Source organism: Diplotaxodon limnothrissa, linkage group LG13, assembly GCF_057381915.1.
Source record: "Diplotaxodon limnothrissa isolate DT_005_m linkage group LG13, D_limnothrissa_male_GT1.1, whole genome shotgun sequence".
In the NCBI taxonomy this organism is placed as follows: Eukaryota; Metazoa; Chordata; class Actinopteri; order Cichliformes; family Cichlidae; genus Diplotaxodon; species Diplotaxodon limnothrissa.
The window spans coordinates 11100373-11126450 of NC_140608.1; the positions used below are offsets into that span (position 1 = coordinate 11100373).

The 26078-nt window shown below is 38.8% G+C and overlaps 1 protein-coding gene across 2 annotated transcripts in view; it reads right to left on the reverse strand.

The window, feature by feature from the left end:
* LOC146619882 (protocadherin-15-like) overlaps window positions 1–26078 on the reverse strand; it is a 222817-nt gene that overhangs the window by 93776 nt on the left and 102963 nt on the right. For both annotated transcript variants that reach the window (XM_085369792.1, XM_085369793.1), the window contains exons 4-12: window positions 14852–15012; window positions 13728–13883; window positions 12739–12858; window positions 12539–12649; window positions 10389–10559; window positions 7639–7747; window positions 7395–7507; window positions 4394–4600; window positions 2310–2444 (exon numbers count right to left, since the gene is read on the reverse strand). In XM_085369792.1, coding sequence (XP_085225918.1) covers window positions 2310–2444; window positions 4394–4600; window positions 7395–7507; window positions 7639–7747; window positions 10389–10559; window positions 12539–12649; window positions 12739–12858; window positions 13728–13883; window positions 14852–15012 — 1283 coding nt within the window. The remainder of the gene's footprint in view (window positions 1–2309; window positions 2445–4393; window positions 4601–7394; window positions 7508–7638; window positions 7748–10388; window positions 10560–12538; window positions 12650–12738; window positions 12859–13727; window positions 13884–14851; window positions 15013–26078) is intronic.

Below are 26078 nucleotides of genomic sequence, written 5' to 3' on the forward strand. Positions count from 1 at the left end.
TGTTCATTCAAAAATGGTGTCACCTTTACTCTATTTCATAGATTCAAGAGAAGAAATGGGAACTTGAAGCGTTTTTGTGAGATGCTGCTAGTAACAAAGTGGTTAAACATGTAATTTAAAATACATTTTTATTAAGTTGTCTGTTATATGTAGATCTTTTTAAAAGAAAAGTATCTCTTTAAGTATTTTATTGTTGTTTTTAAATTACTGAGTGATTTATTGTCAAAATGGTCTAAAAATGGTCAGGTATAAGGACTTGGACTGAAAAAGACTGAAAAGCAGCCAATGTTAAAATAAAAACTTTCAAAAGACCCTCAGAAACCCTGGAGAACTACTGCTCAAGACCACTAAAAATACCAGCACCTGCCTGTGCAGTAGATGAACCTATGGTATAAATGTGATAATCCTAGGAGATTTTCAGAAACCCTGACCTCTGACCTTGAGGTGGAGATCAATGGGACTCAAACTTGTCTGAGATTTCAGTGGCAGCACCTATGGTATGAGTTTGAAAATTCCAGGTGATTTCTTGAGTTATCCCATCATAAGATTTTCAGAAAACTTGGCCACTGTCCTTGAGGTCAGAGATCACTGAGATTTGAATTACCGCATTAACAAACTTGGGTGTCTACGCCTGCTGGCCGGCGTGTGACGACAGTACCCCATCAGCCTTTGATGGCTGAGGGATAAAAAGCACAAGAAAGTCTGGCTCCTTAGAAGCAAAACATAATGAAAAGATTGGTGGTTCAAGACATTTGCACGGTACTGAATATTGTAATAACAGTACAACATAGCGCCCCGATAATCAGTGACATACATTATAATGTAATAAAAAAACATTAATTAAAAAATCAAACAGAAAATGAATAAATGAAGCTCACTAAAAAATATATCTCTAGAATTTATTCAAAACCTTTATAGCATTTAATATGCAACTTGTCTGTTCAAGTGAAGCGACATGAAGAGGATGTTACCAAAAGATAGCAGAACAACTGCTTCTAATGATCCGAGAAGGGAATTTCTCTCTTTTACATGTGATACTGAATAAAGACCTTTCTACAAAGCTGTGCCAAACATGGCTATCTAAAAAACGCAACACAATCAACCCACAACTGACAGCTTCTCAGCTTCTCTGTAAAGTGTTGTCAGAATGGATCTTGAGCTCAAAAGCATGCTTAGCACTTACCAGCTTTTAAGCTTCTCATATATCCAAACCAGAGAGAAACCAAAGAGGATAAATAAAGCTGAGCACACACAGCACAAAAGGGTCAACAACGCACACACATAATAAATAAAACATTCCTTCATATACCGCTGGTGCTGATGTCCAAAGCACTTTCACCAACTCAACCAAATCCAGCACTACACCAAAATCAACGGCACACAAAAGCATCCGAGTTCAAACTTCTGCGGTCCCCGGGGAAACATTTCCAGCAAGCTTGCTGTAGTATCACTGCTGGTTTGCTAATACCCCTGGATAAACAAGTTGCTACCTCTCTAAGCCAAAACACTTAAAATTGGTGAACCAGACTGCTAATGTGAAATTAATAACAATGAAAACATCAGATAAAACATAGCTGTGGAGCTCAGTGAGACTGAACCATTTCATATGATATACAAATTACAGGGTTCCAATAAATTTGAATGACTTGTATTGTGAGTCAAAGTCAAAAAGAAGAAAAGAAGAAACAAGAAAGCCAACATGGACAGTGCAAACAATATTTTGATTATGATCTGAGAGCCAGAAGTATTTTGTCTTGTTTTTACAGATTTAGGAAGTGGTGTGCAAGAAGGCCAAGAAAGACAAGAAAATAATTCAAACGCAAGTAACTTAAGGAGCTTATTCGTATACCATATACCTGACTACATTCAAGAGTAATAGAGAAATCTATAGCAAATAAAGAAGAACAAAGGTAATAGAGAAATAGCAAGAAGAGTACAGTTCTAGTACAATTCAACTTTTGGTGAAATACTAATAGTTAATGGGCAGATCATTACTTAATAACAGGATAATTCTACATGTATAGTTAATAACACTAAGCACACAAAAGATTAAAGATAATATACGAATGAATCATCAGTTTAACATTTCATGGCTATTTTCAAGTTTCAGAGTACAACTCTCTGTTAGAGTTTTCTGTATTTGCAGGATGTTTTTCTTGCTTCATGGATGATGTTAACCTGATCAATAAGCTACTTGATTTTGGTACATGGCTAATCTTGAACTTCTATTTAAATACACAAAATGGAAGATGTGGGTCACAGTACTCGAGTGCAGTTGTGCAGATAGCTACACTGAGTTGTGGGCCTACCGTGAAAGTATAGACCATCTGCGTCTCCCGGTCCACAGGTTTGAGGAGCCTCAGGTAGCGGATTATCCCAGTTGGGGTCAGGCTGAAGATCATGGTGTAGTCATTCAGGGTAATCGTCACCATGGGGTCTTTTGTCTTCCGAAAGAAAGATATACAAAAAAAGAAACATGTTGCCATGGTGACATGACTGTTTCATAATTTATTTTTCGAAGGCCGCAGCTGTGGAGCTGAGAAACCTATCAAATGGTACATTTTGATCTGCCAAAGAGTTGGAAAAAGTAATCTGTTGGCAGGTCACCCATCTTTCTAGAGAAAATAGAGAAGAAGGCAATGAGCCCTAAACCAATGTCTTTTTAACATTAATGAAACACTCAAAGAACCCCACATCTTTATGAATGTGACTGTATCATGAAAGCAATAGAAAGGCGTCTTTACTAATTACTACACCTGTTCCTTTAGGGGGAAAAATTAAGCAGGCAGGATATGGGGTTTTCAGCTTTTGGTTTAAGGTTTCCAGATGAAAACAAAAAGCTTGAGAAACATTTTGAAAAAGAGTCATTTTGATAACGATCACTGCTGTGTTAATACAACTGTGGTCCACTGCTGCAAGTCGGCTTCGATTCACATCCATCAATGAGTCCTCTTAAGAGAGTTTGGTAAACATCGGGACTGGGTGGCTTATTGATTTTGTTATCTCTGTTTCCACTTTGATGTGTTAATCTTCTGCAAAGACTTGCTATGTATTGAAAGATGAACTAAAGGTAGTAATCATTTGTTTTAGCTGCGTGTCACTGTGCGAGTCTAACAGTGCAGTGAGTGAGTTAGAGTTCTCCACTGAGGTGGATGCACACATGCACGCACACTTTGTAAGCTGTCAAAGAAATGGTTAACACCCCACACGGAAGAATCAATTTGTAAAGTTTTGATTTTAGAAATGCAGAAACAGCAATCTGCACATTACAAAAGACACTCCAATCAAAGCAAAACACTCCAAACACACACTCCAATTCCAGTACAAAAGTCAGTACACAGCTTGATTGATGTACAACACACCAATCATTACAGGAGACCCGATTACCATTTAATTGATCATTTGTGCAATTCTGCAGTAAAAAGAGGAGGAATTCTGCAGGAAATAGAGTTTTTTTTTTCCAAATACAAAGCAGGATTATGAAGTTGGTAATTAGACGCTGAGAATGTCTCCAGCAGTGATCAGTGCTCTGAATGTATTCTTACTTTTCACACCATGATGCATGCATTAAAAGTAGGTATGTCCCAAATCAGTTTTGGTAAAAGGGAAACAGCAGTACTGATCTGTATCGGCTACATGAAGTGAAGTTTAAATGAATGAGATTCGCATTGACATTGTGCCAGATCAGGTAAAGCGAGTGGGCAAAATAAATACAACTAAAAGGAATGCATTTAACCTTTTGTTTGAAGTGGAAATCAAGCAAGGAAATGTCTCGTTCCAAAGACTTATACATGTATTTTTAAATCTTTGGCCATCATATCACATTAGAAAGAAACCAGCTGAAGCCATGTTGCAAGTTTAAAGCAAAACTATTAAGCCAAATCTCTGAATTCAATTTCCTTTACTAATAACAGAGGCCCAGCACAGGCCCACTTTAAGTTATTAAGTGTACACACTGCAGCTGCATAATGCAGGAAAACATGAATATTGGATTAAACTCAGCATCAAAAGCTAGTCAATCTTTAAAATGATTTGCATCAAAGATTAGAGCACAAAACTGGATCAGGACATCCCTTTATAACATTGTGTGGGTTTGAGTGCGTGTGTGAGTTTGTGCGTGCCACAGCATTTAAAATCAGCCCTTTTACCTACAGGTGTAACACCGGGAGCCAGCTGTAACAACAAAACAAATATAGCGGGACAATGACTCATGCACATGTTATTTTCTGTGAGTACGCGATACAAGCACATGAATAAATGTGGCTCTGTCCTCAATATTTAATCAATGCACTACAAGTACTTTGTGTTTGTATGCAACCATGCATGGATGGGCATCTTTAAAGAGTAAGCGACAGCGAGCTTAGGCTGATAAAGCCTCTCTTTCTCTCTGTACCTCCTCAATGTCATTATCCAAAGCGACGATTCCCAGGGGGGCGGTAAGGTTGGCACTGGCTGAGATAGTCGTACCAACTGGGGAGGACTCACTCACATAGCCCTGATAGGTAGCAAACTGGAAATACGGTGCCTGGTTGTTCTGATCCAAGATTTCAACGATGACTTTAGCATATGCTGGGAGGGGATGACCATTATCCTGTTCAGCCTTGGGAGAGGGAAAAGAAAGAACAAGGGTGAAAGTCACTCTGTGGAAAATACCATATCAACAAGACTACTCTGCTGGAAAGTTATGCTGTTCCAACTCTCATGCAGGCACAGAAATAGAAAGGCATAATTTCTCTGAGTGTCATTTCAATTTTAAAAAAGCTATATTGACTAAATTTAATCAGGGGTCCATTTAGGATTAGAACTTAGTAATTACCGGGGCATTTAACAGAAATACCATCCTTTGTAGGAGAGGGACTGCAATTAGTGGCACTCCTTTGCTGTCAAATCAGTGACCAGTGATAGAAGGAGGCTCTTGGGAATATTACGAGCTGATTCAATGCCAAAATTAACCACTTCACTATTAAAAAGGCTCACACCAAATCTGTCTGCATTGCTGAAGGTGAAAAATCCCTGTTTTTCTGTAAAGGTTCTCTGTCTTCTGAATCAACCACAGAGCAGTCTGATATAATAAAATCCCCATGTACAGCTCATCTATTCAGCATGTCAATATCCTCAACCAAAAACAGACATGCAGCACTCAGCTATGGAACAGAGCTTAGAGAAATGTTCTGTTACAAGACCACTGAAAGAGTGAAAATTACATTGCTCAATCAGGTATCAGTCCATTTGTGAAAAAAAAACAAGTTTCTTGAAAAATCTAGTTCCCATTACATAAAATCAATATGTCCTCTTAAGCTATTAAAATGTTTACAAACTAAATCTGGAAAGATAAATCCAGAGCTGTAAAATCTCCAAGAAATGCACAAGTGAAACATGAACCTGCATCCAAAATCAGTTTGCATTTGTGCCATGTACAGAGAAACACACAGCAAACTAGAGGAATCCATAACAATCACAACAATGTAAACAATCCTTCCACTTCATTTTGCTGCACGGCTGGTGGGTGACATGGCCACTTTAGTAACATAGTACATTTCCATAAATCAGTATGTTGTCTCAGCCATTCAAACTGCACAAAACCTAATGAAGCTGAACTTACACTAGAGTCGAATCTGACACTGCCATGTCCCAGTAAGAGGAAACTTAATGAATGCGGTCTGGTCAGGCTGTCACTACAATCTTTCGCCTCCTAAGTACATATGTCACTTTTGCCACCCACACTGGGATGCTTCAGAAACATTAAGGCTTTGAAAATACAGAAGGAGTGGGGGACTAAGGGAACATCAGTTCAGGCCATGACCTGGAACTAATTCAGCACATTAGCTCAATTTCACTGGGCTTGTGTTGCAGAGTGCCAATTATAAGAAATGTAAGCGCTTGTACTGCAAAATTGTAAACAGCAGGTTCCCCATGACTTCATGTTTACTGCCTTATGTGTATAGCTTACTATGGGGAAAAGAAAAAAAACCCACTTGTAGCATATTCAGTTGAGCTTCCCTCCAGCTGAGATTCATACCTGTTATTATTTCAATCACAATCTCATGTCAGATTCTCTTCCCCAAACATCTTCTACTTATCCCCTTATCAAAGTGATAATAAGAACACCAGCACTATACTGACCCAGAGATCCAATCTGCTCACACAAACGCCTGAGGGAAAAAACAAAAATGCTGTCATTGACAGCCATAACATACACTTCACATACAGTGTTCCCTCATGATTTAGAGTGCCATTTCTTCATTCTCTTACTTTCACCAAGCCGTCACGTCTGCCTTTGACATTTAGCTTAATCTCACCGCAGTCACCTTAGTAGATGTACCTAAGTCAACATCAGTGATGACTTTTAAAACATAAAGCACATGTTGTCTAAAATAGGCTCCTGATTATTTAACTGTTACCTTACCTAAAGCATTAACTATGCAGAACCTTCAAGGCACAAAAGTCTAATTCTTACTCACCTGCTCCTTTGAATCCTAGAATAATCATTCCTTGCCCTGTACATGAATCAGGTAGATGAGGCTCCATCTACCATCTTCGAGACACGTCTCTCTCTCTCTATCTCTCTTGGTCTTTTCCTCCTTCTCCTCTGAACCGTCTCCTTTCCTCAAGCTATGCACAATCATCCCAAAGACATGCAGAAAGCTTCTCATATGATCAGCCTCCCTTCTTCTTGTGGAAATCTTCCTCTCATCTCTTTGCTCCCCAGCTATCCCAGTAAATAGCACGTTACACACTGCTCAGAGGTGTCTAGAGGTTAGTGATGGGTAGATGGAAAGTTCATCTGCACTGCTGCACCAGCAGCACATAGGCAATTCCTGACTATGCTCTAAATTAAGATTCATGAAGGCACAGCAGCCTGTCCTGCTAAGTCCATAAATCATAACAGATTTTTCACCCCCAGCTCCTAAGGAGCTAAAGATAAGGTTAATGGCCTTCAGGACAGAGGTTATCTGGGTAGAACAGGTAAGGGTGCACGCTAAAGTTTTTAAGAGATGAGTCAAACTTAATCTCGCAAAAGCCCATTAAAAATAGAAGAGAATTGAAATCTTGAATAAAGTAGTGTTGTTTGCCTAATGTGAAGGAAGGAGAGAAATCAATATTTTACCTTTAGCTGATGAAACAGACAATGAGGCTCTATCACGGTAAATGTTTTAACAATCCTTGTAGGACTGCGCATGTCTAATAGTTGACACTAATTTACTGCAAATTTTTGCAAATGCAATTTGTCGTAATTACTAACATTACACTGCACTGTTACATAAATGTAGTGAACAGGCTTTGTATTGAGGTTAAGTTTAATGAGATTTCTCAAGAACTGTGTCTGTGTAGGGCAGATTGAAACAATTCAACTTTCGAGGAATGAATAAGTCAAATATACTTTTATACTTTACCTTGATGACTAATGTGAACTTTTGATACAAGTCCCGGCTGATTGGCTGCAGGACGCGCATTTCTGCAGTGGTTTTGTTCAAAGAGAAATATGCTGCATATGTGTTTGGTTCACCTGCAATATAAAATAAGAACATTTATGGTAGAATCAACCCCAGAAGAAATATTAAAAAGGAAAATCATGGCATCAGCTCAGCCAAAGACATTAAAAGTGTAAAAATCAATGAAAATACGTGATGAACCTACCAACTAGGATGTAGTAGAGAATGTTTGGTCTGGCACTTGGGGGCTGTATATTTCTGTCCATGTCCACAGCACGGATCGGAGGGGTAACATTCAGTGGGTTCAGTTTGCTCTGCAACAAGGGGTGGCTGAGTCAACAATACAGCAACATAATCAAAATGCAAATTGATTAATTTCCTCTAGATCTCACTGTTGCATGGATCACCTAAAATAACTCTGACTGCATTTTTATGCAGAGCAAAAAAAAACCCCGGAAACTGTTCTGCAATAGAAAATTCCTCTTTAAAAAAAAAGATCTGCCCCAGAAAGTTTTCTGTGTGCTCTATATCAATATTTTGGTTGCTGTATAATCTTATGTGATGTTTTGCACAGTCCTCGCAACTCTGCTCTTCCACATAAAAACAGCATTCTCCAGAGAAGCTACTCTACGCTTTCAGCCCAGCCCATTAAAGTGCTTTCTGCCTTAAAGTAGAGCCGCTGTGATTAGACGTCGCCTCAGTTCCACCTGCTTATACACTATAGCACTTATTAATATTAACTGATAGGAGAACTGCTGTTATTGTGCAGTGCTGTGCCTTGCTGGCTTTTCTTTTGCGCCTCTAGTGAATAACACTAGAAATGTAGAAAGCTACAGCCATGTGTTCCTTCCCCACATTTTGATAGTATCAACTCTTCTTCTCACCTTTAGAAAAAAATATATAACCTGCTGGCTATATACTTCAGTAAGCTTGTTGGTAAGCACCATAACATAATGATAAGAATAAGGAAAACAATGAACCGAAGCTTATAGATTTCTTATTTCCATGCATGTAAATGTACCTGATAGTGTTGGACATAAAAGATAATCTGCTAGTGGTGCTTTAGGATAATTTCCCCCGCTTATGCACACTCATACATCATCAGCACTAACTACCTTGGCTTTACCTTTATGCATTTGCATCAACATATGGTTAAGTGGGAATATGTTTAGCACATCACATTTAAGAATACCTTTCCTCATGCAAAACGCCTCCATATGGCTGACACAGTATGTGCGTGTATGCTAAGGGGCCACTGCTAAACTTCCTTAGTGTAGATAGGCACATGGCTAACAGCTCATTGGAAGAAGAATCCCTCCCTGAGGGGGTATATTTATATCCATCAGCTCTGGAGTAATCCTTACACCCCTCCCCAACCAACCCTCTCGCTTTTACAATGTCTGGAGGTGCGCTAAATCAAATCCCCCTAGCTCTGCACAATGATGATTAGCTATAATACCCTCCCTCAGCAGTCATTATCCAGGGGACTCCAGAGCCCACATTATATCCCCCCAGGGCAGAAAATAAATACAAATCAACTTAATAATGTCTGTCTAGCTATTGTGATTAATTACAATACACTCATCAATTATGAGAAGACAATTCTCCCAGTGGACAGACATGTTAGTGTTACACTGCAAAATTCCCCCCAAAAAAGAAAAAAAAGAAAGAGAAAAAAAACCCCAAACAATCAGAGACCAAATCAGAAGTCGTATAAGCATGTATATCGACAGTAAAGGGTAAGGAGGTATGGTGAACCCATGCTGTGTTCACAGGAGGAAAAACAAACAAACTGCTAAACAGATGATGAAAAGCTTTGGTTTGTGTAGCTGGTGCTGCCGTGTCTTGCATAACAGTCTGAAAACCTTTTATCATAAATAATAAATTACAAACTATCAATGGAAGGTCTGGACAAACAACTGTGACTCACTATGCCACCCTAAATAAAAACTGCAACTTTAGGGTTTTGTTTTTTTTAAATACCCATCTATATATATCCCACTGTGTCTTTATTGCAGGATTTTGTGTTATTTAGTGTCACACTCTGGCTCCATTCAATATAATTTGATTCCATTTATCTCTCATGTTCGGAACATGTCACCACAGTACACTTAAGCCATACTTGATGAAACCGTTTCCTCACAACTGCCTGAGCTGAGCTAAATGAATCCGATAATTCCTCACAATGCAGCTGGTCCAACTATAAGTGTGTTGGTTAGGAAAATTATACTTAAAATAACAAGAAAAACATTAACCATATACAGGAATAAGAGTAGGCTACTGGAAAGCAGATTCACATTCATGGCCATATAAATGGGGGGATATTTAAGCTAACCACAACACAAAAAGGTCCAAAATAAAAGGAGCGCTTCTACCTTCCTCTGAGGAAACCGCAGCTTGATTCACTTTTGTTCATTCTAATGACTATTACATGCATGGAGATACACAGCAAATATAAAATATGTTTTATAAATAAACAACTAATCGTGTATAGACTAACATAAATTCTGTTGGTGCACTAGTTGCTCTCGCCACCTCGGATCTATATGAATTTCCCTCTCTTTTTCCCCTCAATGGTTTTTAGATGTGATCCCAAGTCATCTCATGCTTCAGTTTAATTTGTGAGTACAATGGAAAACAAAATGCAGTAATAAACTGCAAATTGTACTCTGTCTTCAGGTGAGGAGGCAAAGACAAGGTATAATGAGGCAATTAGGGTATTTAAAAGGCGTGACATAGATTAACATATAACAAGAATGTGAACATATGGCACAAATGTCTCACAAATCTGAATAGCATGTATACTGTGCATATGCACACATACAGAATGACAGGTAAAAATCCAGCCTCCATGCATGAAAACATAAACATGCATATATTAGCAGGAGGAAATCTGTTAAAATGACCTTGTGGAATAGCAGTGTGTTCACACTTGCCTGTCTGCCTGGCTCTTACCGGTTCAGTGAATTCAGGGATAGCAGCATGGTAGGTGAGGGGGTTGCAGTCACGAGTGTTGTTCACTAAAACACAAGGCAGGAACATGGGACCCAGGTCGTCTCCATCCTCGACATCCACAGTCAAAGTTGCGGTAGCTGTTAGTCGGTTAGGGGGGAATGGAGCGCGGTCCTGGAAGACAAGCAAATGGCTACAGATTGAGCAACTTTCTGAAGCAGTCGAAAAATCCAAAACTACTTCATGATTTGGTCTCATGTGTCTATACTGAAATCTCCTGAAATATACCTGAACACCCTGACAAGCTTTAGTCATGCATTTACGCAAATTCTTTAGGACCGAGTCTTTACAACTTGAATCGAGACATACATCATCTCCAGCTATGTTTTAAAATGATAGCCTCACTGCTGTTTGGCAACGGCAGAAAGCATTTCAGCTTCCACCTTCATATTTCTTCCACTTTCTACAACTGTGGCAATTTTTAAAGGGCTGATATCTCACTGTACAAGAAAAAGCTTCATCACTTCGGGGTGTCTCATGAGTATCCAACCATATACTAAAGGTGGTGTGTGTCATTTTTTTTCTCCAAACATCTGCACAACTTTAAATAACCATCTTTAAATCACTCAGGGAACACTGGCAGGATGAATTGGGCACTGAAATTACAGAAAGTATGGAAGACTGTCGTACTTCTTCTATAAATGCTTTGCATATTTCAATACAACTCAACTCACAAGTTTCATAGATGGCTTTTCTCATACCTAAACCCTCTGAGTGAAATATCAATTAACACTATCTCGCCGTTTATAAAGTTAGATGCCTGACCTGCTTAATGTTTTGTTTCATAGCAACTTTACAGACTTTAAATGAGACTGAAGAGCACTTATCAACATTCATTAAGAATCTTTTCTTACACAAAAATACAGCTCTGTACAATAAAACACCGACAGCGGCGCAGCTACTCTTAAAGATTCCCCCGTAGTATTGTTGCTTCCTTGAGTGGTATCCAGAGAAGTGAGCAGCACAGCACTTCAAAGATTTACGTTCTCAGTATAATTGAACTCTTGACACAAGCAGTGCAGAGTTCTAGTAAATACCATGTCTTCTTCCTTTTCTTTACCCTGACATCCTTTTGCAAGAGAAAATGAAATCCCCCTGGAGGACCTCTCGCCAGTTCAAAGAGTTGAGTCTTTTGCTCTTTCATGCAGGAAATGTAGAGAATAGAGGACGAGTTGAGTGTTAAATGATTATCTGTCCTGCAACACTTCACCTCACAGTATAGGGTGTTATATTTGACCGCTGCTTGTTAGGGAAAGCGGCTCTGTAACGGGTAATTAGGAAAAGATACTATGATATGAATCATGGTACATGTTGCCAGGGGAGAGGTTCGATATTTTAAGATCTGGATGTTGGCCGAGAAGGCTTTGAATCATTCAGCTTGGGTGTTTCTTTGATTGATGTGATTGGCTACCACCTGTGCTGGAACACTTGAATCAACACAAATCAGCTCGTGCCTACGCTGCCACCTGAAAAGTTAAACTTTTCATAACACTTCACCAGTAACTAGTAAGTAACTCAACTAAATCAAAGCAACAGCCCATCATTATGAGACTAGCAACACACAGCATCAAACATTCAGAGTGAATGGCGAGGAAGCTTCAGTGCAAGTCATACTGAATTAAGAATTATCCCCCCCCCCCTTCACTTGTCCAAAAATCCATAATTAAATAAATTATAAATCAAACCTGTTCTGGTATACCAACTATGTCGAAGGCAGCTTAAAGCAAAACAAAATAAAACAAAAAAAAGCTGCAATGAAACCCTGGAGGGTTCATTTTTCTCAACACTGCATCACAATCAACCTGAATATACTCTATTAAATACAAAATGTGCGTACACTGACTTCATCAAAGCAGCAAGCTACTGGCTTCATATTTAGTTTGATCTAATTCAAATAAAATATCACAACATTTAGAGAAATGGTTTTAGTGACAACAATAGTTCTTTAACCTCAAGTGCACTGTGGAGGCAGACACACTCAAAAGCATCTATAAATCATGGCCTATTTATACGTGATGACCCCATTCGTCAATCTGAACTCATGCAACTCAACTCAGTATTGGCTGTTTGTGTATGCAGATGCGTTTGCTTACATTGGCTTGGACCAAAACCAGGTACCGTGTTCTGTCCTCGTAGTTTAGTCTCTCTGCCAAAATAATGTTTCCTGAAAGGCTGTTGCTGACTGCTACTGTTCTGTTAGATGCCTGAAAGAGAAAGCCATGGACTGTGATTAATAAAGAAATCTGCATTTGTGTAGAAGATGCTTATTATGATGTGCGATCTGTCCATATACCGGGTCTCCGGGGTTGTAAATGATGCTGTATTCTATATGTCCATTAGGTCCATCATCAATGTCTATAGCACCATTATTTCCCGAGAAGCCAGTGAAAATTGTTGTTCCAGGTGGTGTGAGCTAGACAAAAATATGCAAGGGAAAAAGAAAAGTCAACAGCTCTAACAGCCCCCTGTGAGTACAACGTCAACTTACAGCAGAAAGAACATTCATATGGCTATTACTGCTGCCGCTCCATCCCATTAATATCCCCAAAAAATGGGGAAAAAAGGGAAAATGTTGGAGTCAGCAGCAGTCTGAAAGCTTACATGCACTGCTGACAGAATAACAAAAAGTAAGTATGAGAACCACTGCTGTTCCCAAGAGCCCTTAGCAAAGTCCACAGAACCAGGCAGTGGGCAGGAGATCTTGTTCAGGGAAGTTGACAGCAATGTAGACTGACTCACTGTACTGTTAGGGCAGTTGCACGTGGCTATGATAACACACTGTGACAGGAATTTTGAACATGCAGAGCACACAAAGGGTGAACAGCAAAGAACAGAAGTTGTGGTTGCTTAGAACTCAGCGGGGAGCTCTCATTTAATCTCAAAAACATATGACTAGAAAGTCTGAAGATTTGATGCATTATCTTGAATCACTGCAGGTGTTGCAGGTGTATTTGAATTTAAAAAAAAAAAGGTTATCATTTCTAGTGCTCACTAGATGTATGCGAGTTGCAGATGGTGTAAATATCAAAGCCTAAACATAAATACTAAATATAGGCAATGAATAATACGCTGTTAACAACAAACAATTAACTAACAGCCATTTGAGTCGTACCATTATTTTAAATGTCTGACAAATTGTCTCAGATGTAAAGGAAAGAGGCATTAGATTAAAAATCTGCCCCACTCTGCCTCACAGTTATCAAACATTTCTGACAAACAGCAACGCATGACAATACACTGTGTTTAAGATTTGTGCATAGGGGCAAGGAATTGCTCCCTTACCTCGTTTACTGCGACATAGTAGCGTGGCTGCTGAAAGCGAGGGGCGTTGTCATTCCTGTCCCTCACAACAATCCGTACCTCATGCAAGATGATAGTACCAACCAGCTGATTTGTGCACTGCACCTGAACCACGATGGTGCTGATGGAGTTGGGGGGCTAAAAACAAATAACAAGAAAGAAAAAAAAATGCTATATAACACTGTGGAAATTGTATAGTTCTAATTCCCATGTTTCTTATATAATGGAGTCATAATAACCTACAGCGTATTGTATCTGACAGTTTGTAAAGAGCAATAGGCATACTTAATAACAACAGTGGAAAGCGACACAGTTCCAGTATGAAATCTGCTTGTTAGCTATCATGCTTGCATAGCATTGGTAAACCCTAATGAGGGCGATTGTTTGTTAGGCTACCAGGGGCAGCCCAATATTTATTTGTGAATATGCAGTGTAAGAAAACTATTATAAAGGATGAAAGTGCAAATACACTATACTGAAAGGCAGCATCTCATCATACTGCCATTACTACGCTCATCTCAGTTTAGCAGCAAGGGTCAACTTTCCACATAGTGTAATTTGGCTAACTAGCTCCCTCCATCGCTTCTCTTTTTTTCAGCTGCAGAGCTTTGTCCCACACATGTACTTCCATTATTATTTATTCTATATGCATTCATGGCATATTCCTGTTAATAGCTCCACATTCACCTCCTCCTCTTTAGTCCGTATGATCTGAACACATGCTTTAAAACACCTTTTCACTATGACAGCAATACTATGCACCCTGCATCATGGATCCTTTACTGCACCATTTACACAGGTGTGTATGTACTTAGGACCTGTAATGTGTTGCACAGACACATGGACATTTTTGTTTTTTGTTTTTTTTTTTGTCATTGAATCACTTTAAGGCTAAGAGTGAATTACTACGGCCTAGTGACACAAATTACAAGCAACTCTGTTGCTACACCATATCTTGTGTTATTCTAAATCCATCTATCCATACATCTGTTTCCCAGCTGCATATTTGTTGGAATGGCTAAGGGTTTATTTTCTTACTGTATTAATGAGTTGGCATAACTAAGGCAAGAGGAAGCTGAGAAATAAACCCTCAGTACTGTACTCACATCTCTGTCCAGAACACGCCCAGTGCTGTTGAGGTAGAGTCTCTGCCGTGCTGGTTCCAATATCACCCAGTAGTCAAAATTATCCAACAACGTCAGTGAGATGGTTCTGCCTGGGTCTTGGGCACGGCCATTTATCTGCATGTTTTCCACCAAAACTGTACCTATAAATGAAGAGCAGTCATAAATAAATCAATGACTAAGACGTAAAAGGATTTTAATAATATTTTATTATACTATGCGGTAAACTGGTTTGTCAAAAAAATGCAATTAAATTGCTTTTTAAAGGACTCATTCTACATACTGGTCAAATATTTTGCTTTAAAAATATTTAAAAGCAAATAGGCTGGAACGTGAAGTCATAAAACTTTAAATGGCCATCATTAGGCAACCAGCAACCAACATTAACAGCAGCAGTCTGTACAAATTTTGTTTTTATTATGGGTGATGTGCTTAATATTGGGTATCCTTTCTCAAATAACTTTGCAAAGAAAAACATAAAATGACTTTTAAGTTTCACTCTTATATGAACATTCAAAGTCTGCCTTAGATAACTGAAAATACTGCCTCAGATCTCTGTGGACTATTCCACATATTATGTAGGCAAATCTCTAAAATTGATAATTATCATCCCTGGGAGCACAGTCACCTTCTGGTTTATATTTTACGGCTTTTAATCAGCAAGTAATTAAACTTTGCTACAGCCTCTTGGACAAATCCTGTAAAGCCAGTTAAATCTGAGGATTGGTTGACTCCTAAGTGGCCAAATTAGATTTTTGAAAAAAAAAAAAAAATACTGGAAGCTTAATAATGCAGGAACTAGCAGCCAACCCTACGTCCTACTGCCCCAGCACCTCCTAGATGCTCAAGCCCTGAGCAGTTTTATTTAGAGCAACATGTACACAACATGGTGGTATTTTAATGGGCTTTTTAATTGGTGCCCCCAACATCTTGTACTTTATCATTTCATAAAACCGGTTTAGTCATTTAGTCATTAGTCACTCAGACTCGAAGATCCTCAAGAAGGAGCACAGATGGAGTTACGATGGAAGCTTTTGCATTATAATTACAATACCCGCTGCTGCATTTTCATGCTCATATTAATGACTGCGATCCTCGTCTGTAGTAGTCAAGGTTTGATGCATCCGTGTGTTGTGATCACAAGGACCAAAAATTATGTGTCTCCGTTAGGCCAAACTCAGCCTGAAAAATGGTTCTTCTAAGAATTTAATTTAAAAGTCAAAAGAGCCCCCTGTTGCTGGTTCATTAATCTAAAACACAGCTTTTCATAATATCTGCCTCAGTAACTTGAGTGGTGAGCAACATTTTTTTTTGAAACTCTCGGGTTGTAAATTACGCAGCTGATAATATTACAAAGGAGGCCACAGAGAGTCTTCTTTCTTTCTCAAGTTAATTGAACTTCAGTTTTTCTGCTGTGACAGCCAAAACTCCTAGTTTTTTGAGCACACCCTCCCTCAATCTCTGTCACGCAGCAAAAAGTTGTCCTCCTCATCAATCGAGAAGATGCCAGAGTCTGTCAGACCTGTGCAGACCTAGCCATGTGTTATATACGGTATGTACTAAATAAATAAAACAAGTCTCTTTAGTAGCCTGTGACTCAGTCAGTGTCATCTCTGGGCAGAAGCGCCTCTGATCTGGGCTTCACAGCAGACCAACTCCACAGAGACAACACAGAGAGCTCACTTTTATCCCAAATATCAATAATGCTGGCATCCATAGATGATGGCAGCAGATAAGTGTGGAGGCCCATTTCTGATAGGTTTCCAAGCTTGGTATGAAAAAAAAGTCAGTTTCATTGGTAGTTTCACTCATTGGTATTAGCATGGAGTCCAGTCCTTTGAGTTGAGGCCACAATTTTCATTTTTAAAATGAGTTCATGGTGCCACAAGAAACCACATAAAAATATTAACAAGTTGCTAAACAGGAAGTTAGCTCACTGCAAATGTTGCCAGAGACTAGAACTTGCCAAGTACTTTTTTTATTTAAAAAAAAAACGTGGTTAGCACAAAGACCTCCAGTAAGAAAAGATTTTTTTCCCCATTTTAATAGGAGTAGACAGTAAGCACACGCGTAGAAATGGTGGCATACTGTTGAAGAAAGGAGTTTGAGTGGAAATAGCTGCAGTCATTATGCACAGCTCTCTTCTGAAATTAGCGGGATAAAACACTAACAACAAATTCACATAAAAAGTCAGCTAGTATAAAAGCTAAACCAGATCAGATGTTTGAAGGTTTGCATTAGAAACTCTGAACAGTCCCAGAAATGTTTTGTGACCAAACATTGCTAAATTGTATGTATGAAAATGCCTATTTATCTATGTAGTTACTGGCTTTTTACAACACTAAAACGCAATACTGCAACATCTCTGGAAAGAAGTATATCCATTTCATTTGCATATATTTTAATATTTGATATGCAGTTACATGTATTTTCTCCTTTGTGTGGGAGGCAAGGTTTTACTTTCCTCAACCATGACTTTGGTCAGACCTGTCTCCAGGAAATGCATTGCTACTGCAGTTTAAGCCCAAGCAATATCAATACCATCATAATAAACTAAAATAACAAAAAAGTGCTAATTTCTGACCTAGTTTGCTACTTGGCATCTGATAAACAAGACACAAACAAGTAGATATCCTGCCTTTTTTTTTTTTTTTTACAAAAAAAAAAAAGACAAAAAAAAAAAAAAGACAAAAAAGGAAATTTAAGGGGAAAGAAAATCCCCCCAGTACAAACCTTGGGAGTCTGAATGCATAATTATATCGTTAATCCATCTTTGTTTGCATAATTAACAAATAAAAAAAATACATATGATATTCATTTTAAAATTTTCATTTTTGGGGATTAAAATGAGGTAAGAAATCTATACTGACATAACTTCATCAGTTACTTATTAATTGAATTGATTTTGGTATCTTACTGATTGCTTTTAAAACAAAACACGGCCTTAATATATGCCTGCTTCCTGGGTGAGGTCCAGAGAGGCTCCAATTTTGGATGTTACAGAACAGTCTAAAGACTAAATGAGGCACGTGCCTCCATATTTCACATTCAATTCAATTATTAATATGAGACTTTTGGTGCTCTCTATTCCACAGAGCAATGCAACCTCTGAAACTCCTTAATGTTTATGAACTCCTTTAATTGTGTTGTATGTATGTACGCATGTTTATGTACTAAATATAGTAATAGCTGCAGTATTCTGTTACATTGTTCTCTATCAAATAATCTGTGTACTAAAAATGGTCAAGCACCATTAGGGAAGCATGTCTGACAAGATTTCTTGTTCTGTGCACTTGCCATTGTTTATGAATACATGACAATTTAAAGAAGAAAAAAATAATACAAACTTATATAAACAGACAAAGGTTTCATTTTGTCAAATATATTCACCCTTTTGCAGGATGGTTTACCTGCATGTTAAATGTAAAATAAAAACTAAAAGCTATCTATTTACAGTACATCTATTTACAAAAAGTCTGATTTTACACTTAAAATCTGCTAAGCTTTAAAATAAGGCATTTCTTTTAGAAAACCCACACTGTTTGACTTTCTTTAAAACTTCCTAATCTCTAAAATATCAAGGTAACTTCTCTGCCACGTCTCGCTGTTATGCCCACATACTGACTCCTGATCTCACTCAGGCACAGACTCATTAACACATACAGCACAGACATGATCACCACCTGTCAAGAGACCTACTGTGCAGCATACACTGTTTTAATTTTGGCAATGTATGTGTATTGCAGCCATCACTGATTGAGGAGGGATATAACATCACTACTAACTTAGCACTCCACAATTACTCATGATAGACTCTGACATGAAAAACATCTGTCGTTATGCATTTTGGTAGAAAACTGGGGTCAAAGTAGCAGCAGCTGTTTGCTTCAGTAAACAGTGATTCTCAGTGTTCTGTGAAACAATCTCATCCTCTGGGGAAATGTCAAGTGTTTTTTTTTCTTTTCTTCCATTTTTTTGTTTTTTTCCCCCTATTGTGTGCAATAGGTCACATGGAGTCCTGGGCATATTTTTTAAAGTTACAAAATTGGTCTTCCTTGCCAATATCACCACTTGTCATCTGTGTGTACAAATGTGAAATACATACACAATATCCCTTTCTGTTACTGAGTTATGATCTTGAATGATGGTCAGAAATATAGTTTTGCATAATATTGCGATTTACATTGTACAACCTCATCCAATTGCAAAATTTGCAATTGTAAAAAGGCTTTCAGTGGACCAACTGGTTAAACTGGTTTGACTGAATTGTGGTTTATGCCCAATAAAATCCTACACTAAATGGACCTTGTACTGGTTTACCACAAGGTTGCTTCAGTTTGAATGCTTACTGACAGTCAATACCAGTGCAAGCCGCTCACTACTGGCTCACAGTGACAGCACTAACATGCTGATGTTAAAATTGCTCTTATCAATCAGTCAATCAATTTATTTATAAGCGCATTTAAAAACAACAGGTTGAAAAAAATGCTGTACATAGTAAAAATGCAAAAGGTAAAAAGTAGAACAAATACACACAAAGAACAAAACAAAAACTCGAGTTTTCAGACGGGTTTTAAAGATGTCAAGTGTTGGAGAGATCCTAATTTGAAGAGGCAGACTGTTGCAAAGTTTGGGCACAGCAATCAGAAGCCCTGGGGCCTGTTCTTCGTACCGCGCTAAGTGAGTTAGCTGGATGAGATTGTTGACGATTTCGCGTGATCCTGGATCGTTCGGTTCCCCGAAGCCCATCCGGGACTTGCTGTCATAGCAACAGAGCCGTAAGCGTAAACCTGCTGGGGAGCAGGTTTACTTTATGTAAACAGGATTAGATCGCGGCCACGCAGGTATGTCCGCGTCATTCATACGAAAGCAACAGCGATATTCCACCACTGTTTCACCATAAATAAATAACATCAATGTAACTAAAGATAATGCAGCACTTGATCCTTTTATTGATTTCACACAGATACATACAGGTCATTCCCTAAAAAAGGGAAATGTACTATTAACATTCTATTACATGTATGTGATTATTACAGATGTAATTCATATTTCAGAGTAGTAATTGTAAATTACTTCGTGTAATCAAGACGAGAGACCACGGCTATAAAAGCGAAGGTGGATTTGGGAAGTCTGTCGCAGTCATATCCTGTCCGTTTACGCGAGCAACCCATTGCGGAAGGTGCAAGATTGATAAGGAGAGTCCTCAGAATTCAGCGTATATTGCGGGACAGACAGGATCCTTTAGCTCAGCGCGACAGTGTGCTCATAGAGAGATATCGATTTTCCCGTGAGGGTATTATTCACTTAACCAACTTGTTGACGAGGGGGTGCAGGACCACCACCTGTCTTTTTTTTTGCTCTGCCCTTTTCTTGGTTGCTGTTATGAACAAACAAACAGAGTATTCCAGGGTCTCTTTCCAAGAGACGACAAGCAATATAAGTGATAAATATTACCATTCTGTGGAATATTCTTATATTTCACTTTTACTTGTTCCCATGTTCTAGTGGGTCCTGTTGTGGCTCTAATGTGAAAGGGGATATAATATAACATATTATAATATAATATAATGTAATATAATATTGGATAATATGGTGTGATATGATAAATCTACCCTACCGCCTACTGGTGTTGGCCAGAGGGGCCGATGGCGCAATATGGCAGCCTGGCTTCTGTCAGTCTGCCCCAGGGCAGCTGTGGCTACAACCGTAGCTGCCTCCACCAGTGTGTGAATGTGAGAGTGAATGAATAGTGGCATTGTAAAGCGCTTTGGGTGCCTTGAAAAGCGCTATATAAATCCACTCCATTATTATTGTTATTATTGAATTACTTACGAGTTTGATTTGTCAGCAACTTTCTGCCAGCCCTCTCTCCTTGCTTTTGCAGCCTTTGCAGTGTTCCCTTGCGTTTTAATTAAACTCTGAAACTCCTGAAATCCCTCACTCAAGAGTTCTTGCTCTGCTGCCGAAAAATACCGAGCGCGCTCCTTCGACATTTTCGCCGACCAATCAAAGGGTTGCCGATCAATGTTTCTACTATCGATGCGTAGCCCCTGTTGGGCCACCCAGTGATCTCACATTACTTCATCCAGCTATACTAATCGTCAACAACAGGTGTGTTCGGGGAACCGGAATAGCGAGCTCAGAGTTAGCGCGATGATTTGGTCTTGGATGTTTCATTTGATCTTGGATGTAGTAAGCGACGTACGAAGCACAGGGCCCTGGTCTCCACTGTGTTTTAGCCAGCTTCTAGGGACAATCAGAACAATTTATCAGCTGACCGGAGCAATCTATTTGGAGTATTTTTAGTTAAAAGAGAGGTATGATGGAGCTAATCCATTTAGAGGCTTAAAACAAGCAATAAAATCTTAAAATCAATTCTATAACATACTGGAAGCCAGTGTAAACAAGCGAAGACAGGGGAAATGTGGTCGTGTTTACGTGTGCCTGTCAAGAGTCGGGCTTCAGCATTCTGAAGAAGCTGAAGACGAGAGAACAGAGCCTGGCTGATACCAAAATAAAGACTATTACAGTAGTCAAGCCTGAATGAAATGAATGCATTAATCACTTTGTTGAAGTCAGCAGATGACAAAATGTTCTTAGTTTTTGCAAGGGCCCTAAATTGGAAGAAGCTGGCGTTTACAACAGAATTCATGTGTTTCTCAAAAAAACTGCTATCAAAGAACACTCCCAGATTTTTTGCGACGGGAGTTCTGGAATTTTCCAGAGGGCCAAGGTCACCCTTAAGAGAAAAACAAGGGTCTGAAGGTCCAAATAATACAATCTCAGTTTTTTGATCATTTACATTCAAAGAATTGAATGCAAACCATGATTTAATGTCATCGAGGAAGTCTAGCAAAATTTTTAGAGAGCCTGTAGAATTCGTTTTAAGAGGAAAGTCGATTTGAAAATCATCTGCATAACAGTGAAATGAGATGGGAGCATGTAAAGGAAAAAAGGTACAGGGCCAAGGATAGATCCTTGAGGGACCCCACACGTAAGGGAGTTGGATGTGGATGTGCCACCGACCCTGACAGAAAAGCATCTGTCAGTTAAATAAGATCTAAACTATTCAAGTGCAACCATTCAAGTTCAAGTTCTTATGACATGACAGTTTACTATGTTAACATATTAGTTAGCACTAGATAACTGAGGACCTACAGTACAGGACAATCTCAATTTCTGACATAATAATGGTGACAGACTGGATGAAAAGTCAGGACAGAGACCACAGTACTTTAATATTTCACCATTATAGAGGCACTACACAAAAAGTCAAGGGGCCACTGAATCTGGACGTTATGTGTACAAAACTTCAGGTAATTAATCCAGTGGTTCAGATCAAAGTGGCCAGTCAACCAACTGACAAAGACACATACCTGGACCTTAACAGAGCAACGTCATTAGCAGACTATGACTAGCCATTCAAATATTTACAAAAAATACTTTCATATTTTCAGAGCAACTTCAAATATTTTCAGAGGATAACCAAATGACCTTCACCAAGTTGCAGAGTACAGCCCAGTTTATTCTCCTGAATGATGTAAGATAGAAATGATGCAGTAACATCATTCAGTTTGCAAGTTTGAAGTAGAAACTATAATGTTTTGCACAGGTTGAGAACTAGAAACTGGGATGAGTACCGTAAATGTCGGGCTATATGCCGCTACTTTTTGCACAAGCTTTGAACCCTGCGGCTTTTAGTCAGGTGCGGCTTTTCTATGGATTGTCCGTGATTTTTGTCATATCGTAAGACGATTTGTTTTGTGTGTTGTACGGCACTACGTTGCCTGGCGGAAGGATCGGGGTTCAAGAGTGGTATGTTAGTCACATGTCCGTCCGCCAGGCAACGTAGTGCCGTACGAAGTAGCGCGAAAAACAAACTTCAAAGTAGCGGTACGCGTTCAGCGGGAGTCGTGGATGATGAGCGGCGATAAACTTGCAAGTTATGCCCAAAAAGCAAGTTATGCCCAACTCCACCGGTGGATTCTGACAGCGTGGAAAAGTGTGAAAACATCCACGATCACCAACGGATTTTGAAGGGCTGGACTGCTGCATGATGGAGAGGAGGACACCGCCACGGCCCTTCTGAGGGTGTTCGACTCTGACACTGACAATGAGGATTTCTTTGGTTTTGAAAGTGACAACGAAGGAGAGAAGAAGAGTGGATGACGAAGCCATCCTGAGCCTGTTTGTATCCGACACTGGAGAAGAGGACTTTGGTGGTTTTAGTGCGTAGGAAGAAGAGAAAGATGGTGGTGAATGACTGACTTTTCTTCTTGTTAAAGCTGTGTCACTGCACCTGAGCCTAAAAGGTAGTCTGAATCTATTGTTCTGGTGTGCTGTAGGTTATTGTTATGTACTACATGTGCAAATATGTACCCATAACTTGTTTTTCAAAATATTAATAAAAGTGATGTCTCCAAACAGCCATCTCTTTCCTGACAATTCCCTTTGTGCATATTCTCTTACATATGATAAGTCAACATTGAAACACCTGCGGCTTTTGGTCAGGTGCGGCTAATGTATGTACAAAACAGGATTTTCCCCTGATTTTAGCTTGTGCGGCTAATATTTAGGTGCGCTTTGTAGTCCGGGAAATACGGTAATTCCTGATTGCAGTAATCAGGCCAAAATACTTGTTCAATCAAATATAATAAATGAATCCATAAACACACACACACTTGTTTGACTGCATCAAGCACTGAAATTTACTGTGTGCCTACATCCCCTGATAACACTGCAGTGTAAAATATGGCTTGTGCACTGGTTACAGAATACACCTCACCTCTGCATGCTGGCTTGTTTGCAAATAATGATCATAGAAAAAAGGTCGGGAAAACTGAATCTTTTGGGCCAGCTGCCAAATATGGCTACTGAATCCCATGCTGCACAGATTTGTCACTCTACTTTTTTGCAGTGATGCATTGCTACTTGTTAAAGACTCTTGGTTTTATTAAAACAAGTATTCCCAGCATCTTACAATTTGTTGGCACCACAATATTTTCTGTTTCCAGAACTTTCTGGGCTGCAAGAGAAGCGTGTTCACTTTCTATTAATTCCACTGTATTGAAATGAGCTGCAATTAAGTGCACTGACAGTTTAGCCCTTAATGAACAAAGCGGGTGAGTTTAGGAGTTAGACAGCTTCTATACTTTCAGTCTTATAACTTTCCTGTTTGATTAAGCTTATAGTTAAGGGTTGGGTCAGGTGATGTTGAATTACCCTTCATTTATGTTGCTGTAGGTTCAGGCTGCTGTCGGACTTCCTGTGATCCAGTGAGCATTTCTTTCCCATGCGCATTTTGCACTGCTGTTGCACTGATATGCTCCATTGCATGGCATTAACTTTTGTTTTCTCTCCCATATTCTGTGTTCTGTTCTCGCCTCTTTATGCTCTTCTACTTTCTTCTTGCTTGCTTGCCATCATCACCAGACCTTTAAGTAACAGGATTTCATTTGACTGTAACATTGAAGGGCTTTAATCAGTAATAATAAAATAAAATAATAAAAAATAACACTTCACTGTGATAAACTGCTAAAATAATTATTTGAACATAATAGTTTTTTTTTCTTTTCCTTTCATACATAAAATCAAACAGTATTACCCTAATGAATGACAGTAACTGACAGTTGCTAAATATTTCAATTAAAATGACATAAGTGTGAGTACAAATATAACTTGTCAATTTGTTTTAATAATCTTATGTCAAGTGCTGCAATTAGATATATAAATGAATAAATAAGCTGACTTTTGACAGCGCTGAGTATGCTACAGTCAGTCTCAACTGTTATAAAATTAGAAAAATACAACTGTTACAACAGCAGCAGCAGATGCCACAATGTAATTAAATTATAGTAATGAACTGACAAATGTGTGCATTCCTAATTAATTTAGAGTCTCACCCATATCTGCCAAATTGTTCAGATGATTTCCCTTGGTGTAATATTGCTATTCATTTTGAAACAAATGGGTCCAGCAAGAATTTTGACAGTACAATTTGCATAAATTCATGAATGTAAATGTTCTTTCTTGGAAATCATGGATATCACGTCCTCCAGAAAAGCTACTAAAGGGCCATTGATTTGATGAACTCACAGTTCAACCTAACAGGGGGTGCATTAGGGCACACAGCATTGGCATTGCAGAACCATGATGCCATATATAATAAGGTTAACAAGATCACATAAATATGCTGGATGATTGTTCCTCATCCATGTGGCTTGTATCCTGAGCTACTTACAATTACTTTCTTACAATGCATAGCAGGGGAGTCAACACTTACATCTGCTCCCTCAAAGCCCTATAAACAGGTCAGAGCCTGTAAACAAGAAACCTGTTGCCAGGAACTGCTGAGCAATGTCCATTTGCTTCCTTGGGTAATCAGGATTGGAATGTGAGACCAAGCTCTTTTCAAAAGAGAGTGGACGGCCTTGATATTTGACTCAGGCCCAATCAATGCTGAAATATCAGACAGCCTGGAATATATCTATGCTGCTATGGCGATCTATCAATGACATAAAGTCCAACATTTGAGTCAAAGGTGGGATGCTTAAGATGACATCCTCGTTGTTAAGAATGGAAAGTTTCATATGACTCTTTATGACTAATACAATACTTAAGATCAAAAGTGAAACACACAATGTTGCAGAGGTTTTAATTGTTTTCATTTTAAAGTTCAAAGTGTGCATTAAACTTATGATGTGAATGTGTGACTCACTTATTTATATATTATCTTAATCAGTTATGCATACTGTAGTGGGCTCAGTTAGTATCTCTACATTTGAAAAGCAGCCTCTCTGAAGCTCACCGTTCAAGAACCAAGCTTTTTATCTGCAATGACATTCTGATTTACGGCCCGGAGCCGCTTCATTGATCATGAATGGAGGACTGACTTGATGCATTCCTTGAAATATGTCATATTATTGGAACTGCCATCACTTTAAAGCAATTCTATATCTAACTGTACATTGGCATGACATGAGAGATGGGGCAAGTGGATCTCTCAATTTTTTAAGCTTTGGGAAAGATTGATGCATATTCACCAACACAGCCAAAACTGTTATAGGACAGAAAAACAAGTTTTTTGATGCTGACAGCTACGTTTAACCCAGACACTGTTTCCTGTTCTCGTTAAATGACATCCAAACATATTTTTGAAATAACGGTCCTTAAAATTCCCGATTAACGTTCTAAGATAAACACACTA